Raw genomic sequence first — 20,425 nt, 5'->3', positions numbered from 1 at the left:
CTCTTCCACTCTAGAGCTGGTTGAAAGCCAGGAAGGTCCAGCAAAATGTGGAGTCCCACAGGGAGTCAGTAACTGAAGTGGGATGAGAACCCAGCCCACTCAATGGCAATGTGAAGGTCTACCATGTTCCTTCCAGCCAGAAACCTTCCCCTGATTTAAGAGATTTGCTGCTTTACTGTCCTCTGGCCCTGGTGAGCAGTGCTAAATTCTTTCTCTCTTAAATCCTTGCTAGGGAGCCTGACATCTCTGTCCTGACAGTGTTGAGACAATGTTGCTGACAGTGGTCTTTGACAGTTCTCTATTCCAGAGAATTTTATGGTCAACCTTCTCAATCTATAAACTCCAATGCAGCCCTCCCAGATTAACCTTGCATGGTTCATCCCTGCAGCAACCTCTTGACACTGATATTTAGAGGTATATACAGATTCTGTTTGTTGGCATTTATAATTATGTCAATGCCCTAAGGCTTTACCCAGACCACTCAGATCAAAGCAGGGCAGGTATGTTGCATAATTCAAGAAGCACCATTCACATTGCCTTTTTTTTGGTGGCTGGCTGGTTTGGGATCCAAACCCTTAGACCCTGGTGTTCTAAGGTCTTACTCTAACCAACTGAGCTAACCAGCCAGCCCCACATTGTATGCTATGTGAATGGAGCCCTTGTAGTTCTCCAGTACCACAGAATGCCATAAGGACAAGGGCCACATTTCCCCTTCACACATAGGTAGGGCTTATTCTATGAAGACTGATCAACCAGAATGAATTGAGACATTTTAGTGGAGTGGTTAAAGGGGAAATACCACTCCTGTGTCCTCCCTCAGAGGTTCCTAGGCCCCAGAGAGCTCACTCACCCACATCGATATAGCCAATGGGCACTGCTCTCTCCAGCTGTAGTTCCACTTTCAGTTGTCCACTCTTGTCCTGAGGACAGCTGAGCCAAGGTCCCCTCTGACTGTCTGGGTTCAGCAAGTTCTCCACAGGATATTTGGGATCCTAAGTCAGAGAGAGAAGAAAATCAGGAACCTCACCAAGCCCAAGGGAAAAAAAGGATGCCCATGAATAAGGGATCCCTACAATCCCAAACCTTTCCAGGCATCCTAACATGATAGAAAAGATACTATATGGCAGTCCATAGGAACATAGCTATCATGTGCTAAATGGTTTACAGATACCATTTACCTCTACCTCATTTAATCCTCATAATAACTCTTATGTGGTTACTATTATTAGTTCTTAGTTAACAGATCAATTAACTGGAGCTTAGAGAGGTTCAGAAACCCACCAAAGGCCACAGGCCAAATAACCAACCAAAGCAGAATTCTCACATTTCTGAAACCACAACTCGTAACCACAACACCATACTATTTCTTTTCATTTATATGATGTTTACATAAACATTTGTTTATCTTCATTATAATCCTATGAGGTAAGAAAGGGAAAGATTTTTATTCTAAGTTGACAACAGATAAAGTGATTATTCAAAGTCAACAATAGTGATATTGAGATACAAATTCTTAGTTCTAACCTTAAGCCAGATATTTTTTGGTTGAGAGGCCTTGAGCAAACTACTTTCTCTCTCTGGATCTAAATTTCTTTATCCATAAGTAAAGGGGGGTCTAAGACTAGACTAATGGTTTTCAACCATGTTTTTGGTTGCAGCAATAAAATCCTTCCTTTTAACTAAAATCTTACACTGAAGTGGGTGTGTGTGAATATTTTTTCAACAAATAAAAGCAGAGCTGTGGTTAAAGCATGGGTTGGGGGGCCCAGAGACATACGTCTTCCTTCTTCCAACTTTTTTTTTTTTTGTCTTTTTCGTGACCGGTACTCAGCCAGTGAGTGCACCGGCCATTCCTATATAGGATCCGAACCCGCGGTGGGAGCGTCGCCGCGCTCCCAGCGCCGCACTCTCCCGAGTGCGCCCCGGGCTTGGTCCCCTTCTTCCAACTTCTAGAAGTGGGTCCCCAGAATATAGTTTGAAGACCACGATGTTAGAAGGTAGTTAATGTTCTCTAGTATTTTATAAGGCTAAAAGTCTATGAAGAAAACTAGGCTGACCATGCAGGTACAGACGATAATTGTAGCTTTTATTTTATTTCACTCCGAATAGTAGTTAATATAGTAGTTCCTAAAAACCCTCTAAATGTCTTTCTGAAATGTGTGGATGTTTCTGTCATAATGACTAGGAAGCAATATTGTCATTAGGACCTGGGGACCAGGGATGTTAAATATCCCACCATGTAAATCATATTGTTACAAAATGCAGATATTCCCCCAAAGGCCAATGGTACCACACGAGAAAGATGAGGTTAACAGAAATGGAAGAGAGAGGAGAAGGTATAAAAGGATACAGTAATGACAGCAAAGGAAAGATGGAAAGTCCCTATGAATCACTGCATTGGATCAGACCTACACCCAGGGCTTGGAGTCTAGCTCTAATTGGGATACTACATAACTTCTAGGCAGGAGGCTGAGATCACATGGTCACGGTGATATCCTCATAGGTCATGGATGTCCTGCTCTTAATAACAGATTGACCAAACTGCTCTTCTGGGGACTGCAGTGCAGATTCTGGGCCTACATCTTTGCCAGTTCCCTTCAACTATGAGTGAAATCCTGAGGGTGCTTCCTTCTTTACCTTCAACTTCTAGGAACACATCTTTTATGCCTCCTGCATTGCTCTGGGAACAATCTGAGGACAAAAGCTGTTTCTATTCTTAAGACTCTGGAGTCCCAGAGAAGGCACAATGTCTCTTCTATTAGATTAGGAGTTTCCTGAAAGTAGAGCCAAGTCTCCTATGTTTTTCACTCCATTTAGTCTACAAGAAAAAAATCATGCCTGCTAATTGATATACCTGAGAGGAAAATGATACCACGTGGCTGATCTTCACAGGAGCCATGCTGGACCCAACAGTTGTCCCAAGTATAAGGCAAAAATGTTCCTCCCAAGATTTCTTCTGTCACCACTTTGGCACTGCCTGTGTTTTGGTCTCGTCAGCTTCCAGAAGAGAAGGAATCCTCACATTACTCCTGAAGAAGAGAACAAAAGAAAAATAAGCCAGCCATGTTGTTCCTCTGATAATAAGAGTTATTTGCAGCAGTCAGCCGGCCCATTTCTGATGACGGCCATGGGCCTGGTGGGGGTGGTAGACAGGGAGCAGATCTGGCCCAGCTGATAAGATTCCAACAAATGTATAACAACTGGGATGCAACCACAAGGCAATAGAGCAGCAAGTACAAAATAATAGGTTAATATGATAATGTTGGATTTATATGTATCCCAAAGGCATGAATTGTGCCTTAAATCATTCATCTTTATATCCCTAGAGCTTAGTACATAGTAAGAATGTGATACAAATGTTCATTAAATATGATACAACTCTTTTTTGCTTTCTTTCTCCCCATAAAATGAATCTTCCTAAATTATCTTTTCATTGTTAGTCCTGTACTTGAAACTAGTAGCAAAAATCATAAAACTCAGTTCATCAATTAATGAATGAATAAATGAAAGGTTATATATCATACAACCGAGTACCATATAACATTTAAAAGGAATAAATTAGATATAAATATACAAAAACATGGACAGGCCTCAAAAATATTGAGTGAAAGAATGAAGTTACAAAATGACACAGAAAAGAGCACTTACGTTAATTTAAAAAGCAAAATGAAATCACATAATACTACATACTGTTTATGGACACACATATAATTTCTTTTAGAGAACTAGGAGAACACATAGTCAATTCATAATAGTTGCTTCAGCAGAGGATGAGAGGGCAATGGGCCTGAGAGTAAAAGAAACAGATAAGTTCAACTTTTATCTGTATTATTTTATCTTTTTTAAAAAGAGGAATCAAATAGATTAGTGTCAATAGCAAATTTTGGGTGATGGGTATACGGTGTTTACAATATTCTCTGTATTAAGTTTCACATAATAAAAATACTTATTCTTATTTTAAATAAATGAGAAGCTTGTAGATGATGTAAATATTACCCTGTAACTTCCTGCTAGCTCCAAAGTAAAGTTGACTGGCACTCTAGGTGCTGTGATAGATCCAGACTGGACGCCCAGGAGGCATACCGAGCTCAGATATACAAAGAACAGGGTGCTGGAAATCACTTACAAAGGCATAAGTTGGGGTATGGCATGGTGAATAAGGTGTATAGAAAGGGAGGTAAGAAGTAGGCTGGGACGCATGATGTGGGATAGGAAAGAGTACCGAGATATGTGAAGTGGATCCTGAGGCGTGATAGCCTAAGAAGCAGAGTTTGGAAGTCGTGGAGGTGCCGCAAGGCTCTTCAGCTCTCAGCTTTGGGAGCCAACGCCGCGTGGCTACATCCACGGCTCCTCAGAATTGCTCTGTCCAATTCCTGATGGCCACTCCTTCTTCCTTTCGGTTACTCCCTTCCCCATCGACAAACCCCAACACCACTCACCCGGGACCATGAACCTCGAAGAGTCGCCGGTGCCTCAGATCAAGGACCACAAACCCATTCTCCCGCCAATTTGGCCCTCTGACCTCCGCCTTCTGACCCCGAGCGCCGCTCTTCCGCCTCCGGAAGCTCTGGAATTCGTTTTGGGGCCTCAAGAAGCCGCTGTTTCTTTCTTTTCTTTCTTTCTTTTTTTTTTTTTTTGTCATTTTCGTGACCGGTACTCAGCCAGTGAGTGCACCGGCCATTCCTATATAGGATCCGAACCCGCGGCGGGAGCGTCGCTGCGCTCCCAGCGCCGCACTCTCCCGAGTGCGCCACGGGCTCGGCCCGAAGCCGCTGTTTCTGAAAATTACTCCTACTGAAACAAGACGGCAGATGCTACAGCCAGAAAAATACATTTGCATGTGCTTTTTGTATATTTTCACTCACTACAACGCTCCCATTAGAGAACGGACTCTAAACTTCCGGTTCAGAGTCGGTGCAGCCTGGGAAATGTAGTCCTTAATCTCCACGCCTCACTCCTTGGAGCCCAGAGTGAGGGAGCGTCGCGAAAGTTGCCTGTTTAGAGAATTAGCGAAATATTTGCACTGAAAACAAGAAGCCCAATTTCTCATTTTCCAAGAACGCTGTCCAGCCGAAGCTTGGACGTGCACGGGAATCTTTCCTCCTTGATCCCGAAACGAGTAGCAGGTAGGTGGTTTCTCGGTCCCTGACATGTCTCCGCCTATCTCGATGCCCCACCCTCTCTGCTGGAGCCCCCGGCGCCGATTGGCTAGGAGTACTTGAACGGCGGAAGCAGCTGGCTCGCGCGGTGACGGGGGGGGAGGGGGCGAACCGTGAAGATGGCGGCAGTGGTGGAGGTGGAGGTTGGAGGAGGCGCTGCTGGAGAACGGGAGCTGGATGAGGTATGAGGAGTTGAGAGACGAGGAGAGGAGAGGTGCAGCCTGAAAGTGAAGGGAGGGAAACTCAGGTGTCGGAGAAAAGGGTCCTAAGGGAGGCGGGAAGGATCTTGAGAGAGAAGCTGACTGGGGGGGCGGGTGCGTGAAGGGAAATCTGAGGGACTCTTGACTCAGGGACTCCAGGGCGGTCATGAAGACTTGCAGCAGCCTCAAGGGTGGAGAAGGAGGACAGGGAGAGATTACGGAGGGGTGGGGGCGTTCAGCCTTTGAGATTATTGGCTGGGGGCCCTAGGGTAGGACCGAGGGGTGGCTTAAAGTTGGAGGAGCGTGGATTTCTGCAAGGGAAGGCCAGGCTTTCATTGTGGGAGAGGACTCTGAGCTTGGGGTGGGGGTCGGGGATGCGTACGGGAAGAGTGCTAATCTACTAGTATTATATCCTTGAGTTATTTTTAGGTAGCAACTATTTTATCATTTAAACTTATGTTCTAGGACTTTGTACATAATGTGTGCTCAGTAAAGTATTGGTCAATGAATGAAAGAACGAATGGATGAATGAATGATTGTATACCGGAATTCATCCATTCACTCATTTAACAAACATTATCATCTTTGCGCCGGGTCCTGAGCTAGTTCCTAGGGCAACAAGGGGCTCTCCCGTTTAAGAGCCCACAGTCTAGTGGTGGGAGACAGACAAGAAAACTAGTCATTGCTTCAGAGTTATAATGGTGGCACTGAGAAGGGGGTACCAGTTCAGTTTGGGCTAGGCAAGCCTTCCTAGAGTTGCTGAGTCTTAAAGGATGAATGATTATCTTTTCCCTCTAGACTTATGAGCTCAGTGGTGAGCTCTTTGAGTGTATATGTCCCTTTTACCTATCTTTCAGGCTTTAATGACTGGTGTATTGAATTACCAGTGGTCTTTGAAGGAATCACTAGGAGGAAGGAGACACTGAATTTGAAAGGAATGAAGGGACAGGGCTGAGAAGCAGAGAGAGAAGATGAGAAAGGAAAGGGAAAAGATTCCAATAACAAAGGGACATTGGTAGATAGAGGTGCATGTGGTCTTGCACTTGACAACATATGGACAGAGACAGCGCAAAGAAATAGGAGGGAGGGGATTGATTGTCAGGGATGGAACCAGTGGGATCTCTGAGGGGTCAGAATCTTAAAGGCCCCTGGCTGTGTGTTGGGAGTGAGGAGAGTGGGGAGGATTGGGAATGAGGCTCAGAGAAAGGGAGAAATGGACTTGAGAAGCAAAGACTCTTGCTTGCTGGTGGGATGAGTTGGAGGAGTTGCTTTACCTGATTGGGATTATTAAGGTGGGTGGAGGAGACTGAGAAACTGACAGGTGGTCAGAGCTCCAGCGAATTTTTAAGGATTTATTGTAGTTCCTTACCTACCAATCACTAGAGACTAGAGGTGTTTGGATACCAGTTGGTTGGTAAGATGGGGTGAGGTGATTGTGGACATGACCTCCAGGGCTCCTTGTAGCTTTAAGTTTTTGTGATTACAATTAGCTGTGGTTCAGTGATATATATTTGGAATCACCTTGAAAAAGGTAAATACTGTATTGAAGTTATTATTTGTGATTTGTTAGTCATGAGCTCTCCTTTGAGAGTTATATATATGTCTCTCAAAGAAAAAGATTTATTACATATATCTCAGGGTTCATTGAGATAAAGAGGAAAAGTTTTGGCAGAGAAGAAAAGAACTTAAATTTTTGATGAAAGACATTTTTGATTTTTGCTTCTTAGCTTTTCTTTATTGTTTTAAGGACTTCAGAGCTTCTAGTAGTAGAGTATACTTCCCAGATTATCATGCCTAGGGGTCAACTTTACATGAAATCACCAGCATTTCTCCTAGAAACCTTGTTACTTGTCTTATTCCTTGAGAAAGAATATAATCTATTCTCTGGAAATTCTGTGTGGACTGGTTCTATCCTTTTTTTTGTATGTTAAAGAAAGTAACTGAGAAACAGGAACAGTCATCCCTTCAAGCTCTGAAAAGAACAGAGGTATGGTCTGGCAGACCTTAGTTTATACGGGATTTTCTACTAACATCTCTCCAGCTGTTTCTTTGCAGTCCTAACAAGTGAAAGAGAAGGTGAAATCCATCATTTATTATGTAATTATGGGGGTCGACTGTGTGTCATGCATTAGGAATTTAAAGAGGAGTAATACAGGATCTTTGCCAACTTGCAGTCTAGTGAAGAGACATTGCAAGTAGCCCATTACAATATAGATAATTGCTATGATGGAAGCATGTAACAAGTGCAGTGGAGCACAAGAAACAAACACTTGAGTTTGTGAGGGGAATTAGTGAAGTCTTTATTGATACAGGTGGGTTTGAGCTGAAAAATTAAAGGTTGGTTTAACAAGTAAGCATTGATTTACATGTGGCATCAGAGTTGCCTTCCTGTAGGACTTTCTGCTTGGTTGGTAGACTGTCCTGGGGAGCCTACATTATAACAGGGTAACAGGTAGCCTGGCTAAGATGGGTTTGGTGCACTTTTCTACTTGTTTGGAAAGAATGCACACATTGTGGTTTACTCTTCAGGATATTTTACTTATGTTTTCCAATATCAGATGCTATTAGTGTGATACATAGTCTGGAATAGCAGCTTAGTCATGTTCCTTTCCTTTTTTTGGTCTGGTTTCATTATTATTTTCTTTAGAAGTTTAGAGGTAATTTAGGCTTTGCTAATGACTTCGGCTTTGAAGAGGTAAATAGAAAAGAGGATCTAAGAAAAGAGCTACTAGTAGAAAAGGCTACTTTTTTTTTTGTCTTTTTGTGACCGGCCGTGAGTGCACTGGCCGTCTTTATATAGGATCCGAACCTGCGGCGGGAGCACTGCTGTGCTCCCAGCGCTGCACTCTCCCGAGTGCACCATGGGGTCGGCCCGAAAAGGCTATTTTTATTGAGCCCTTATTGTAAACCAGCCTCTGTTAAAAGCCCTTTACCTACATTATCTTATTTATTACTAGCAGCCCCTCTGTGAGTTAGATAGTGTTAACCCATTTTATAAATGAGGCTGAAGCTAGAGAGGCTAAGAAACTTTCTTAGGATTCCACAGTTTGTGAGTGGGGAAGTGCAGATGCTGACCCAGAACTACCTATGCTATACTGAGCTTAGCCCATGCTATACAGAGCACCTTCATTCCATTTCACATTCCACTATTTGTGCTCTAGGGGGTAGATAATTTAAAACTGTATAGTCTTAGTTATCTCATATGTAAAAATTGATACAGTAAAAATTAACATTTGAGAAGTGGCTGTGATTCAAAAGAATATTTTGAGTCTCACATTTGTGAGGTAAGTTTTATTAGTATTCCCTATTTATGATTGAGGAAGCTGAGGTTCAGAGGATTTGAAATATGCTAAAGGTCTTGCAACTACTAAGTGGTGTCACTAAGATTTAAACTCGTATTTCCAGATTCCTTAGTGTTTGTTTCCCCTCAGTCTAAAGACCCAAATTGCAGGCTCATCTTACCAAAGTAAACTGCCCCTTTATTTATATACAAAAGTCTCATTTTCAAAACGTGAAGCAACATTCATTCCTGAGAGGACCAAACTGAGGGTTAACAAAAAGCATATTGGTTTTTCCATACAAGTCCTTTGATTTACTGTTAACTGGATTCTGCTGAGTCCCTGGTCATGAGGAGTGATTAGCCCAGCGATAATAAGGGAGATGAGAGAAGGGTCTAGCTAGATTAGGCCAGGTATTAAACAGACCGTGATAACTGCTAAGCTCAGTTATCTCTTGCCAAACACAGTGTGCTTGAGGATGTTAGTAGGATAAAGTGTGGTACCAGCTAGGAGGCCCAGAAGCCAACCTAGTCCTGGAGCACGTGATTTCTTCCTCGAAGTGTTGGCTGTTCAACCATTGAGAGGAATTAAAGGCATCCTTTTGGCATGGAGAGCTAGCTTGGGAACTAAGGAGGAAAAGCACTTCACTACCCAGTAAGGGCCAGCCAGCCCCGTGGCCAGTGCCTGTGAATTCTGGATGTGTCTAGTTACAAGGCCTGTTCATCAGTCCAAATGATGTGCTATCATGCAGATCAGTGAGTAGTTTCCAGCCCAAGCCAGAGTTGAAAGTAGATATCCCAGCCTGCTACTAACTTGAGGTATTATCACCTCAGGTGAGTAATTTACCTTTTATAGACCCTGTTTTGCTCTTGTTAAAAGAGGAGATTGGACTGCACTGGTGGTTTTTAAGCCTATATTTACTTATGAAACCCTTTATTCAAACAGTTTCATTCTGAAGCCTTGTGGGCCTTGAATGGACTCAGCAGAACTCCTGGAGTGATTGAAGCCACACTTTGAAAACTAAGGAGTTTTCTTTTATGGCCCTCTGTTTGGGTGATCCTAATTTGTGTTCCTCCAGCTCCCCTATACTTCCCTAGCCCAGCACTATCAAGAATTATTATGATTGTCTGTCTTCCCCACTAGACTGTAATTTTCATGAGAGAACAGAGTCCAAGTGTGTCTTGCTCATCGTTGTATTCCTTTCACTCAACATAGTTCCTGGCATACAGTAGGCACCCAATAAGTATTTGATAATTATTTTTGAGTGGTAGTAATAATAGCTACCATCTGTTGACGGTTTGTGATATGCCATCTCCTCTGCTTAGTGGCATATGCTTTTTTTTTTTTCTTTTTTTTTTTTTGTCTTTTTCGTGACTGGCACTCAGCCAGTGAGTGCACCGGCCCTGGCCATTCCTATATGGGATCCGAACCCGCGGCGGGAGCGTCGTGGCGCTCCCAGCGCTGCACTCTCCCGAGTGCGCCACAGGCTCGGCCCAGCATATGCTTTTTTATTGAATGTTTACAACATCCCTATGAGAATTGAACTACAGTATTGGACTAAATCATGTCTCAAATTCTTTCTGGCCCTAACATACTGTGTACTGTGTTTCTGGTTCCTGCCAGGTCTTTGTTGGTGCTATCCTGTCTGCCTAGAATACCTTTCCTTTCCCTCTGTGCCTTTCCAAATCCCACCCGTCCTTTAAGGTTCTAGCCTAAGGCTTGCTCAGCTTCTAGGACTCTTCTATTCTACACTGGTATTTTCTTTCACTGCCTTTATGATTTTCTCTGTGTAGGTTTGTTTCCTCATTTATTTATCCATCAAACTTTTCTGAAGTACCTTCTGTGTGCCAGAATCCTGTGTTATGTCTGATAATACCAATATGGATAAACTGTGATGATTGCCCTCAAGGAGTTCACAGACTAGTATGGGTAGAGAAAGACTGATAAAGAAGTGCAAAAATGTGTCATGGGTGTTGTGATAATGGAGTAAGTACGGTGGGTACATGAAGAAGGAAATGGCAATCAGTGTCACATTTTTGCTTCCCAGTTAGATTGGCAAACCCCCAGCAGGCAAGCTGTGGAAGTTCCCATCCCTTGCTTCTTCAAAGCAGTATAATCACTATTTTGTTTTGTTTTTTTGTTTTCCCTCCTGTGGGTCTCTCCCTGTAGACATATGATAAGTGCTCCTTGTTTCCAGGGATTTTCTTCTCTGGGGATTCTTGGTCAAAGCCAAATCTTTTGAGGGATTGAGGCATATGTGACTGAAATGTAACCTTGTGTATCTGACTATCTTTGGATTTGTTTTAGGCATGTAAAATGAGTGATAGCATAGTGTAGTGGTGGAAAAAAACACAGGAGTAGTAAACAGTAGACTTAGATTCTAGACAAGGAATAGCAGATTGGTTTTATCTCAGAGACAACCAACTGATAATAGATGCTTTGAAGGCTGTGTTGAGAAGGATTCTGATGCCAGGGCTCAGCAGGAAAGAGTGCTGAGGGAGAGTGTGGAAGGTGAAATAATATAGAGTACTTCCTCTGTGCCAGGTCGTCTGCCAAGTGTTTTATATGCATTATCTGATTTAATGCCACAGCCTTACAAGATAGGTGCTATTATTATTATCTCCAGTCTACAGATGTGGAAACTGAGGCATAGAGAATTTAAGTAACTTGCCCAACATTATACAGCCAGGTAAGTAACAGAGCTGGGGTTCAAATCCAACATCACTCCAGCACCTATGCTCGTAATCACTCTGGGCAGTACCAGTACTATATACTTCCCGTCCTGTTATACACTAGATATTTCCACTATGTAAGTGTGGAACTTCATTTCCAGAGGTTATTTGACTGGGGTCGTGCTATTTGTTTCCCTCTCCCACCAGACCATGTTCTTGAAAGCTCCATTCGTTCTTATATTCCTGGTGCTTGGCTTGGGATAGAGTATGTCTCAATAAATGTATGAGTATGTGAATTCAAGAAAGATTCCAATCTCTCTATACCTCATTTCTACATCTATGAAATGATAGATTTGGACTAGGTTACCTTTGAGGTCTCCTGCAGCTTTCAGAGTTCTGAATCCCAGTGTTTTACTTTGTCTTGTGTTTCCTACAACTCCTGTTGGGTACTCAGGAAATACTAGTGAATAACTGACTGAATGAAGGTATAATTATTCCTGATAATCTGTTCTAATATATTGGAATGAGAGAAGGAAAACATGGTGATGGGGAAGGAGTAGACAAAAAGGTCTACATACCTCTCTAATGATAGGGAGGGAATGTATCATTCCATCATCATTCTGTTCCCTCTTTGAATATCTCTGTTGCAATATTCTTCAAATTGGGCTAGAGTTCTCATTTCTGTAAAGCTTCAACTTTTTTTTTTTTTTATGTGACCGGTAAGGGGACCGTAACCCTTGGCTTGGTGTCGCCCGCACCACGCTCAGCCAGTGAGCGCACTGGCCATCCCTATATAGGACCCAAACCCACAGCCTCGGCGCTCCCAGCGCCGCACTCTCCCGAGTGAGCCACGGGGCCAGCCCAGAGCTTCAACTTTTTAGTATTCATGCTACCTTTTGCCAGATTTCTGCTTCTTTGCATCTTTCTCTGTGGAGGCTCGTGCACTACCAGAAAATGCTTCTGGAGAATGTAGGCTCAGTATTCCTGGGGTTATTTGGCCTAAAATCTTACTTCATGAAAGCCAACCCAAGATAATCCATATAGTGTCATTTTTCATCTCCACTTTATTTTTCTTTGTGTTTTCCTTTCTTGAAGTCATTTGTTATCTCTTTGCTCCTCAGAGGAACATCTGCAGGTAAACATAAACTCATTAGTTCCCTCTAAAGTGCAGCTTTCCCAAGAGGATGCTGGCTATGGCCATGGGGCTTTTGGTCCTGGGCTGCTAGGGAGAAATTGTGGAGAAAAGAGAAGCAGGGAGCATAAGCCCTACCAAGATTTGAGTTTTTTCTGTCTCCCTTTTCCCTTCCCAGTAGGGTGCTATCAATAACTGAATGCATTCTGTTACTTAGAGGCCTCATGTGACATTTTACTCCCCATTGCCCATAGGATTGAGCCTAACCTCTTCTGAGCTTGTCATTTCTCCTGCAAAAAGTCTTTTCTCCTCCTATTCTGATAATAACAATAATAGCTAACATTTTTAGTACCTACTATGTGCCAGGTACGATCCTAAGCATTTTACATGCATTAGATTAGCTCTTTTAATTCTATTTTAATATTATTATTATCTTCATTTTCCAGATGAGAAAAACTGAGGCACAATGAGGTAATTTATTCAAGGTTGCACAACTTGTAAGTGGGCCTGGCAGTGTGACTTCATGATCAATATTGCTGGTGTATGCTATAATATGGATTAACTATTTTAAAAATTCACCATATATTTATTGTACATTTAATTATGCCAGGTACTTTATTTGGTCTTGGGAATTCATAAATGGATAAAGAGACTACCTCTGCTCTAAAAGAGTTTATGGTCTAGTGGAGAGAGGAATCCATCAAATGATCATGACAATATAGTGTAATGAATGGAGTTAAGAGTTTTGCACAAAGTACAACAGGTAGGCAGAAGAAGGCATGCTTAAGCATATTTGGGAGAGTTAGAGAAGACTTCAGAGAGGATATGACATTTGGACTAATTCTTAAAAGTTTGCTGTATAGGGCCGAGCCCGTGGCGCACTCGGGAGAGTGCGGCGCTGGGAGTGCGGCGACGCTCCCGCCGCGGGTTCGGATCCTATATAGGAATGGCCCGTGCACTCAGGCTGAGTGCCGGTCACGAAAAAGGCAAAAAAAAAAAAAAGAAAAAAAAAAAGTTTGCTGTATAGATAAGAGGCCAGTTTAGGTCAAGGTAAAAGCACATACATAGATATATGAAGGAATGGAGGCATGAAATCTCTAATCTTTCAGCATACCATTGCACACTAATAAACATTCATTGATAACTGCTTCCTTTGTGCAAGTTACTCTGTTAGGTGTTTGGATCGAGAGAAAAGATGCTAAATCATGGTCTTGCCTTCAAGGAACTTATAGCCCAGTTAGAAAAACAGGACATGTAGTTCAGCTGGAAAGATAGTGGGTATAATTATAAAATAAGAAGTACTAAATACCTTATCAGTAGAAAAAACAAAATGCTATTGGGGAAGTAAGTCCCTTCTGTTTGGTATGGTTAGGAAAGACTTCATGCAGAGGGACCCATTTGAGCTGGGCCTTACTGGATGATTTGGATTTCATTAGAAAGAGAGCATCAGGAATGAATGAACCAAGTAAATGTTGACAAAGGATCTATTTGGGGATGAGCAAGTGAGAGAGCAGTAAGAGCTAAATCTAAAAAGGTGAGTTGGGACAAACATGAGGTTGACTTTCAATGCCAGGTTGAGGAATTTAGATGTGTTTATTCATTCCTTCAATCATCAATTATTGAGTGCTTATATATGCCAGATACTGTGCTGGAGATATAAAGATGAGGACATGGCTCCTGTTCTCGGAGGCTAATGGTCTTGTAGGGTAAAACAAACCTGGGAACAAATAGTAATAGTATAGTGAAAGTGTGTGTTAAGTACAGTGGGGAAACAGGAGGGAGTGATTAGCTCTCTTAAGGAATCATTAAAGACTTAACTGAGAAGATTCCTGAGTTGGTTCTTGAAGGTTAAGTTTCAGTTCAATAGATAGTCAAAGTCTGTGAGGTAGGGAGGAGTGGTCCATCAAAAAGAAAAAGATACGCAAAGGTTTGGAGGCATCAAATAACATGGAATATTTTGGGAAATGTAAGAAGTTTTGTACGACTGGAGTTTAGGTTAAATGTAGGGGTATAGCTGTGAGTGATGAGACTGGAGAGGCCTTTTAAAACTCCGTGCTAAGAAGCTTGGGCTTTTAGAAGAGTTTTGAGCAGAGGAGTAACATGTTCACATCTATGTCTTAAAATGATCAAATCTGGTAGAAGTGTGGAAGTTATTTTTGGAAGGATCAGGTTGGGGAAAGGATACGAAATCAGTTAGAAGATATTGCAGTAGTCTAGGAGAAAGATGATAACCTGAGCTTGAACAAAGGCTATGAAGATAGAGAAAAGTGAGAGCAGCCGTAGTCATAAAAATATTAAACAGCAGTGCTTCCACTTATTTGTGTTTTGCCCTTTCTGTTTCTCTCCCTAATTAATTTACTTACACATTCAGCAAGCATTTTTTACATATTCTTTTCTTTTTCAAACACTGTGACTTCAATATGTCATTTTTCTAGATCCCAGTAATTCAGATATGAACAAGACAACCAAGGTCCTTGCTTTTGTGGATTTTATTTTCTAACTGGGGGGAGCAAATAATACAAAAGTAACAAACAAATAGGATCAATCCAGATGGTAAGTGCTGTGAGAAAACAGGGTAACGTGATAGAGATGACTAGAGGAAAAGGTCTACTTTAAATAGGGTGATTATGGAAAGCCTCTGAGGAGGTGATATTTGAACCAAGTCCTGAATGATGAAGACATAGCAGTTTTAAGATTTGGAAGCAGATGTGTTTCAAGTGCAGAGAGAAGCAAGTACAAATCAGTGGGAATGAGCTAGGCATGTCCTGAGACCAAAAAGAAGACCAATGTGACTGGATCATAGTTAGCAAGGAAAAATTGTGCTGTATGAGGTCAGGGAGTCCGGCAGGGTCAGATTTGTAAGACCTTGTAGATGCTGCTAAACATGTTGAATTTTATTAAGAGTATAGTGAAAAGATTTTGGATGGTTTAAAAATGGGAGTGGGGTGAGCCGATTTGCATTTTTAAAAAGATTTTCTGGCTGCTTTGAGGAGAATGGATTATGCGAGAGCAGTTAGGAGGCCATTGCAGTAGACCAGATGAGAGACAATAGTGTTTTGGAGTTGGGGGGTATCTTAGTCCATTTGGGCTACTATAACAAAATACCTTACATGGGGTAATTTTTTTTTTCTTTCTTTTTTTTTTAAAGATGACCGGTAAGGGGATCTTAACCCTTGACTTGGTGTTGTCAGCACCACGCTCACCCAATGAGCTAACCGGCCATCCCTATGTGGGATCCAAACCCATGGCCTTGGTGTTAACAGCACCACACTCTCCTGAGTGAGCCATAGGCTGGCCCAACATGGGGTAATTTATAAGCAACAGAAATTTATTTCTCATAGTTCTGGAGGCTGGGAGTCTTAAGATCAAGGTGCCAGCTGATTTGGTGTCTGGTGAAGGCTCTCTGCTTCAAGGATAGCCTTGTTGCTGTGTCCTCACATGGCAGAAGGAGAAACAGTCTCCCTCAAGTCTCTTTTATAAGGGCACTAATCCCATTCACGACAGTGTCACCTTCATGACCTCATCACCTCTTAAAAGCCCCATCTCTTAATATTATTGCATTGGAGATTAGATTTTAACATATGTATTTTGAGTGGGACACAAACATTCAGACCATAGCAGGGGGTAGCAGAGATGATAGAGAAAAGTGGATGAATTTAGAATATATTTTGAAGTAAAGCCTGCAGGACTTGCTGTGGGTTGTACATGTGATGTAAGAAAAATAAAAAATAAAATAACCAAACTTGACTTTCAGGTTTTCTGGATTTTTTTTTTTTGGCTTTGACGTGAGTAAATGGCATCATTATGGTGCCATTAGGTACCATGTTAATTACTTAGTTGGAAATACAAGCTTAGAGCTCAAGCGGGGACATTGGTCTGGGACTCTGAAGATCTGGTTTTTTATCCTAGTTCTACCACACAATTGTTACCTGAGGCAAGTCAGTAAGGCAATGGCTGTCAGCTTTAAAATAATAATAAGGTTATTTCTTATGCTAGTTGCATGTGGATGTTGAGAGAATCCTGTTCATTCATTTATCCATTCATCAAACGAATACTGTGCATTTACCAAGATGCTATAATACAAAGAAGCACAGAGATGTATGCCAGCCACATGTGTATGTTGAGAGAATCCTTTTCGTTTATTTTTCCATTCATCAGACAAATACTGTGCATTCACCAAGGTTTTGTATTAGATGTGAAGGAGAAGAAGACATAGACCCTGCTCTCAGGCTTCTCACAGTCTAGTGGAGAAGTCAGTCAAATAAACAGATGTAATAACTGCTATAATATGAAGAAGCACAGAGATGGCAGGCAAGGGATCAGGAAAGGCTCCCTAGAAGAAGTGGCGCCTTAGCTGAACGTGGAAGATGAGTAGAAATTAAGCAGCTAACAAAAGAAGGAAAGGCCCTCTAGGTAGGAGGAGCAACATGTGCAAGGTGGGAGGTGAGAAAGAGAATGGCACCTTCAGAGAAATACTTGCGGTTTAGTATTACCGAAGCATCATAGTAGAAGTGGGGAATAATGAGAAAATATGGAGACTAGAAAGGAAGGCAGATGTGATATCATGTAAGGCTTTATTTGCTGTGCTAAAGAGTTTTGATTTTTATGTGTAGTTGGTAATTGGCTATAAAAGAGCTTTAAGAACTTAGTTGAATGACATGGGTCAGATGTGCATTTTAGAAAGATCACTTTGGAGGCGGAAATGGAGAAGAGATTAAAGGAGCAGAGAAAATTTACCTTAATCCAGGCAATTAGGGTTTCCAGATTTATCTAATTCTAAAGTGAATGTAATTTCTGGTGTAATACATTTACTACATTTGCAAAGCATATGTTAAATGCCAGAATAGTGGGGAACAGAGGAAGGTAAAACTGGAAAGGCGGACAGGTCAGATCATGGCCTTGTGTAGTCACAAGAGCTCACTCTCAATGCTCACATGGAGGGCATTATGTAGCCTACTAAGGAGTTCTTACTTTCTCTTATAGGCAGCATGGGGAGCATTTGGGTGACACAATGACTGGCGAGAAGGGCATGAGGTTAAAGGGCCTGGATTAAGTTTGTAGCTCAAGTAATAGAAAGGAAGAGATGGTAGAGAAATTTTCTGCCCCACTGACCTAGGCCTTCTGATACCACCAGCCGTGAACTTTAGTTTTTCCTTCTCCCCAAAGCTCCCTTCAGTCTTATTTGTATGCTTTGTAAAGTTTGGAAACTATTTACTGTTGGCTATTATTGACTAAGTAGGGTTTCATGTTACTGTTTCTCTTATGAGGAAGAGTTGCTCTTTAACCTACTAGCCACAAGGATGGAGCATCTTTGTCTGCTCCACATTTCTGACGTGGTCCAAACACCAACCTGTCTCCTGTCTTCTAGATCAAGTTCTGAGCTCCTTAAGAAGAAAGGGTGCTTCCAACAGAAGTATCATTCACTGCTATGGTGAGTGTAGCTTGTGATTCTGGCATGTGCTTGATATCTCCCATAGGCAAAGAGAATAGAGGAAGGGGCAAGTTTTCTAAGCAGTGGAGCATTTTTTTTTTTTTTTTTTTAAAGATGACCGGTAAGGGGATCTCAACCCTTGGCTTGGTGTTGTCAGTACCACGCTCAGCCAGTGAGCAAACCGGCCATCCCTATATAGGATCCGAACCCGTGGCCTTGGTGTTATCAGCACCGCACTCTACCGAGTGAGCCACGGGCCGGCCCTAAGCAGTGGAGCATTTTGATAGCTACTCATGAGTGCAGGAGTGCAGGCCACTGCAGGGATGATTTATACAGAAGTTGGTTTTTTGGTTTTTTTTTAATTGAATCATAATTGATTATACATATTTTGGGGATTCGATGTTGACATATGTCGATCAAATCAATATTACTAGTATGTATATTGTTACAAGTTGTACTTATTCTTTATGCCCCTTGTCCGATCTCTACCTATCCCTCCATTCTCCCCCTTCCCACCACTGATAACCCTAGATTTCTTCTCTCCCTCTGAAAGAGTAATGATTATTCTGTTGATTTCTTGCCTAGATGATCTGCCTAATGCTAAGAGGTGTGTTCAGGTCCCCCCAGTATTATCACAGAGCAGATGTTTCTTATGTCACTCTGGAATGAGCTTTGTGGAGAGAGAAATCCTCTTCTTTTCTTTGGTCTCTGCTGGTGACTCTCCTTGTGTCAATGCTCTCCAGTGGCTGGCAGACCATCTACATGGTGGTTGTGACGTCTAGCCACTTTTGCGGCAGCTGTGGTTACTATGGTAGCTGTGGTGGGCCACCCACAGGGAGGTGATGTTTTTGGCATGCTCCTTGGTGCTGGTGGTGTGCCTGGATGCAGGCAGGGGGCTCTGGTCCCCAGATCCATGCCCTAGGCCCCCGGGCAGGGTCCCATGGAGCTGGCAGTATGTGTGGTTGTGGGCAGGTAGTCTGGTCCCTGGCTCCATGCCGCAGGTCCCCTGGCAGGCCCTGAGTCACTGGTGGTGTGCCTGGGCTGGAACTAATTTTTTGTCCTTTGCTTACTTCGAAAATGGGGGAACTTCCTGTGGGAACCAATGCTTGAGCTCTGTGGTTGAGCTTAATTGCTGCTTTGCTGCTATTTCCCTAGGGAAGAATTTTTGTGCAGCTCAGAGTTTAATGGTTGACCTTATAGGTACTTCCAGCTCTCCAGAGACTAGGTGCTCCTAGGTGGTGTAGAAACTCTGATCTGGGCCTGAATCTTTTCATTAAACTGCACTCCATGCAATTCTGCATTCCTGATAAGTCTCCTGAGTGGTCCTGTGCTGATTGGGGGGAAGGTTGGCTGTCCTTGCTGTGTCCCAGTGTTCTCCCAGTGGCCCTGTCTCTCCCACCACCTGTGCTCCAAACACTTCCCATGGGATGGGCCCTGCGCTGGTCCCTTGCAATGACTCACCAGCCTCTGAATGGCTCCCCTTTTTCAGCTGTTCTGGCTCCTTGCTCCTGCAAGGGTCCATGGGAACCCTATTAGTGGTCTTGCTGTCCTGGGGGCCACCGAGGCCCTCTTCTCCCCTGCTGCCTCCAAACAGCTCCATCCAAAAGGCACAGCTGTGGCTTCTGCTGGCTCCTGCTGCATGTGCTCAGCAGCTCCAGCCTTAAAGCAGCTGTGGTCCAAGATGCTCTGAGCAGTTTTTTCTTTCTTTCATCATGGCTTCTCTCCCTTCATGAACTCCGTAGGTCTCTCCTCTCTTCCCCTGAGCTCCAGAGGCTCCAGCTTGGCTGTTGTTACATTTTTATAGTTGTAAATTGGTTGATTTGTGTGAGAGAGTGATGCTGGGGACCGTCTATTCGACCATCTTGACCAGAACTCTCCAGAAGTTGCTTTTTATCCTTAGCGAGCAGCAGCTATCTCAGAGGTGAATGGTAGTAGCAGTAGAAAAGCAGATAAGTTCTATTGGTTTCAGATGGCTTTCCTAGTTTCTCTGAATTCTGGGACAGCATTGCCCCACTGTTCAAGAAAGAATTAATAGAGAATTACTCAGTATGTGGGTATTTCCCAAGCATTTGCATGTAGTACTAGGCATGAAGTGTGAGGGGGATGCTGAACAAGTAAGCCACTATCCTTGTCTTCAAAGAAGTTAACATTATTTAACATCCATCTAACATTTATTAAACACATACAATGTGCCAGATTGTGTGCTAGCTCTCTGAAATACAAAGATGAATAAGATTCAGATGATTCTTAGACTATTTCACATCCACTCCTATGGCTAAATGGGAAAAAATACTGACAACTGATGTCTATACTCAAGAGAAACAAAAAAAGAATATGTCCACATAGAAACTTATCCAGCAGTGTTCATAGCAACAGTGTTTATAATAGCCCAAAAGTAGGAACAACCCATATGTCCATCAACGGATGAGTGGATAAATAAAATGTGTATGAGGGTACTTCAAAAAGTTCATGGAAAGTTTTGTATTATCTTTTAATTCTCTTTTTCCATTTCCATACAATGGAATATTATTTAGTAAGAAAAAGAGTGAACTA

The 20,425-nt window shown here is 42.5% G+C and overlaps 2 protein-coding genes across 5 annotated transcripts in view; one reads left to right on the top strand and one right to left on the bottom strand.

The window, feature by feature from the left end:
* XNDC1N (XRCC1 N-terminal domain containing 1, N-terminal like) overlaps window positions 1–4,527 on the bottom strand; it is a 33,746-nt gene extending 29,219 nt beyond the window's left edge. For both annotated transcript variants that reach the window (XM_063093110.1, XM_063093111.1), the window contains exons 1-3: window positions 4,440–4,527; window positions 2,855–3,029; window positions 851–992 (exon numbers count right to left, since the gene is read on the bottom strand). In XM_063093110.1, the coding sequence (XP_062949180.1) occupies window positions 851–992; window positions 2,855–2,899 (187 nt within the window). In that variant the 5' untranslated portion in view covers window positions 2,900–3,029; window positions 4,440–4,527. The remainder of the gene's footprint in view (window positions 1–850; window positions 993–2,854; window positions 3,030–4,439) is intronic.
* Window positions 4,528–5,261: 734 nt separating this feature from the next.
* Window positions 5,262–20,425, top strand: part of RNF121 (ring finger protein 121) — a 75,296-nt gene continuing 60,132 nt past the window's right edge. For 2 of the 3 annotated variants that reach the window (XM_063094196.1, XM_063094194.1), the window contains exon 1: window positions 5,279–5,341. In XM_063094196.1, the coding sequence (XP_062950266.1) occupies window positions 5,279–5,341 (63 nt within the window). Of the gene's footprint in view, window positions 5,342–17,809; window positions 17,873–20,425 lie in introns of all 3 variants that reach the window. The other variant, XM_063094195.1, reaches the window with a different exon arrangement.

This window comes from Cynocephalus volans, chromosome 4, assembly GCF_027409185.1.
Source record: "Cynocephalus volans isolate mCynVol1 chromosome 4, mCynVol1.pri, whole genome shotgun sequence".
In the NCBI taxonomy this organism is placed as follows: Eukaryota; Metazoa; Chordata; class Mammalia; order Dermoptera; family Cynocephalidae; genus Cynocephalus; species Cynocephalus volans.
This window is presented reverse-complemented; position numbering and strand designations above follow the sequence as displayed.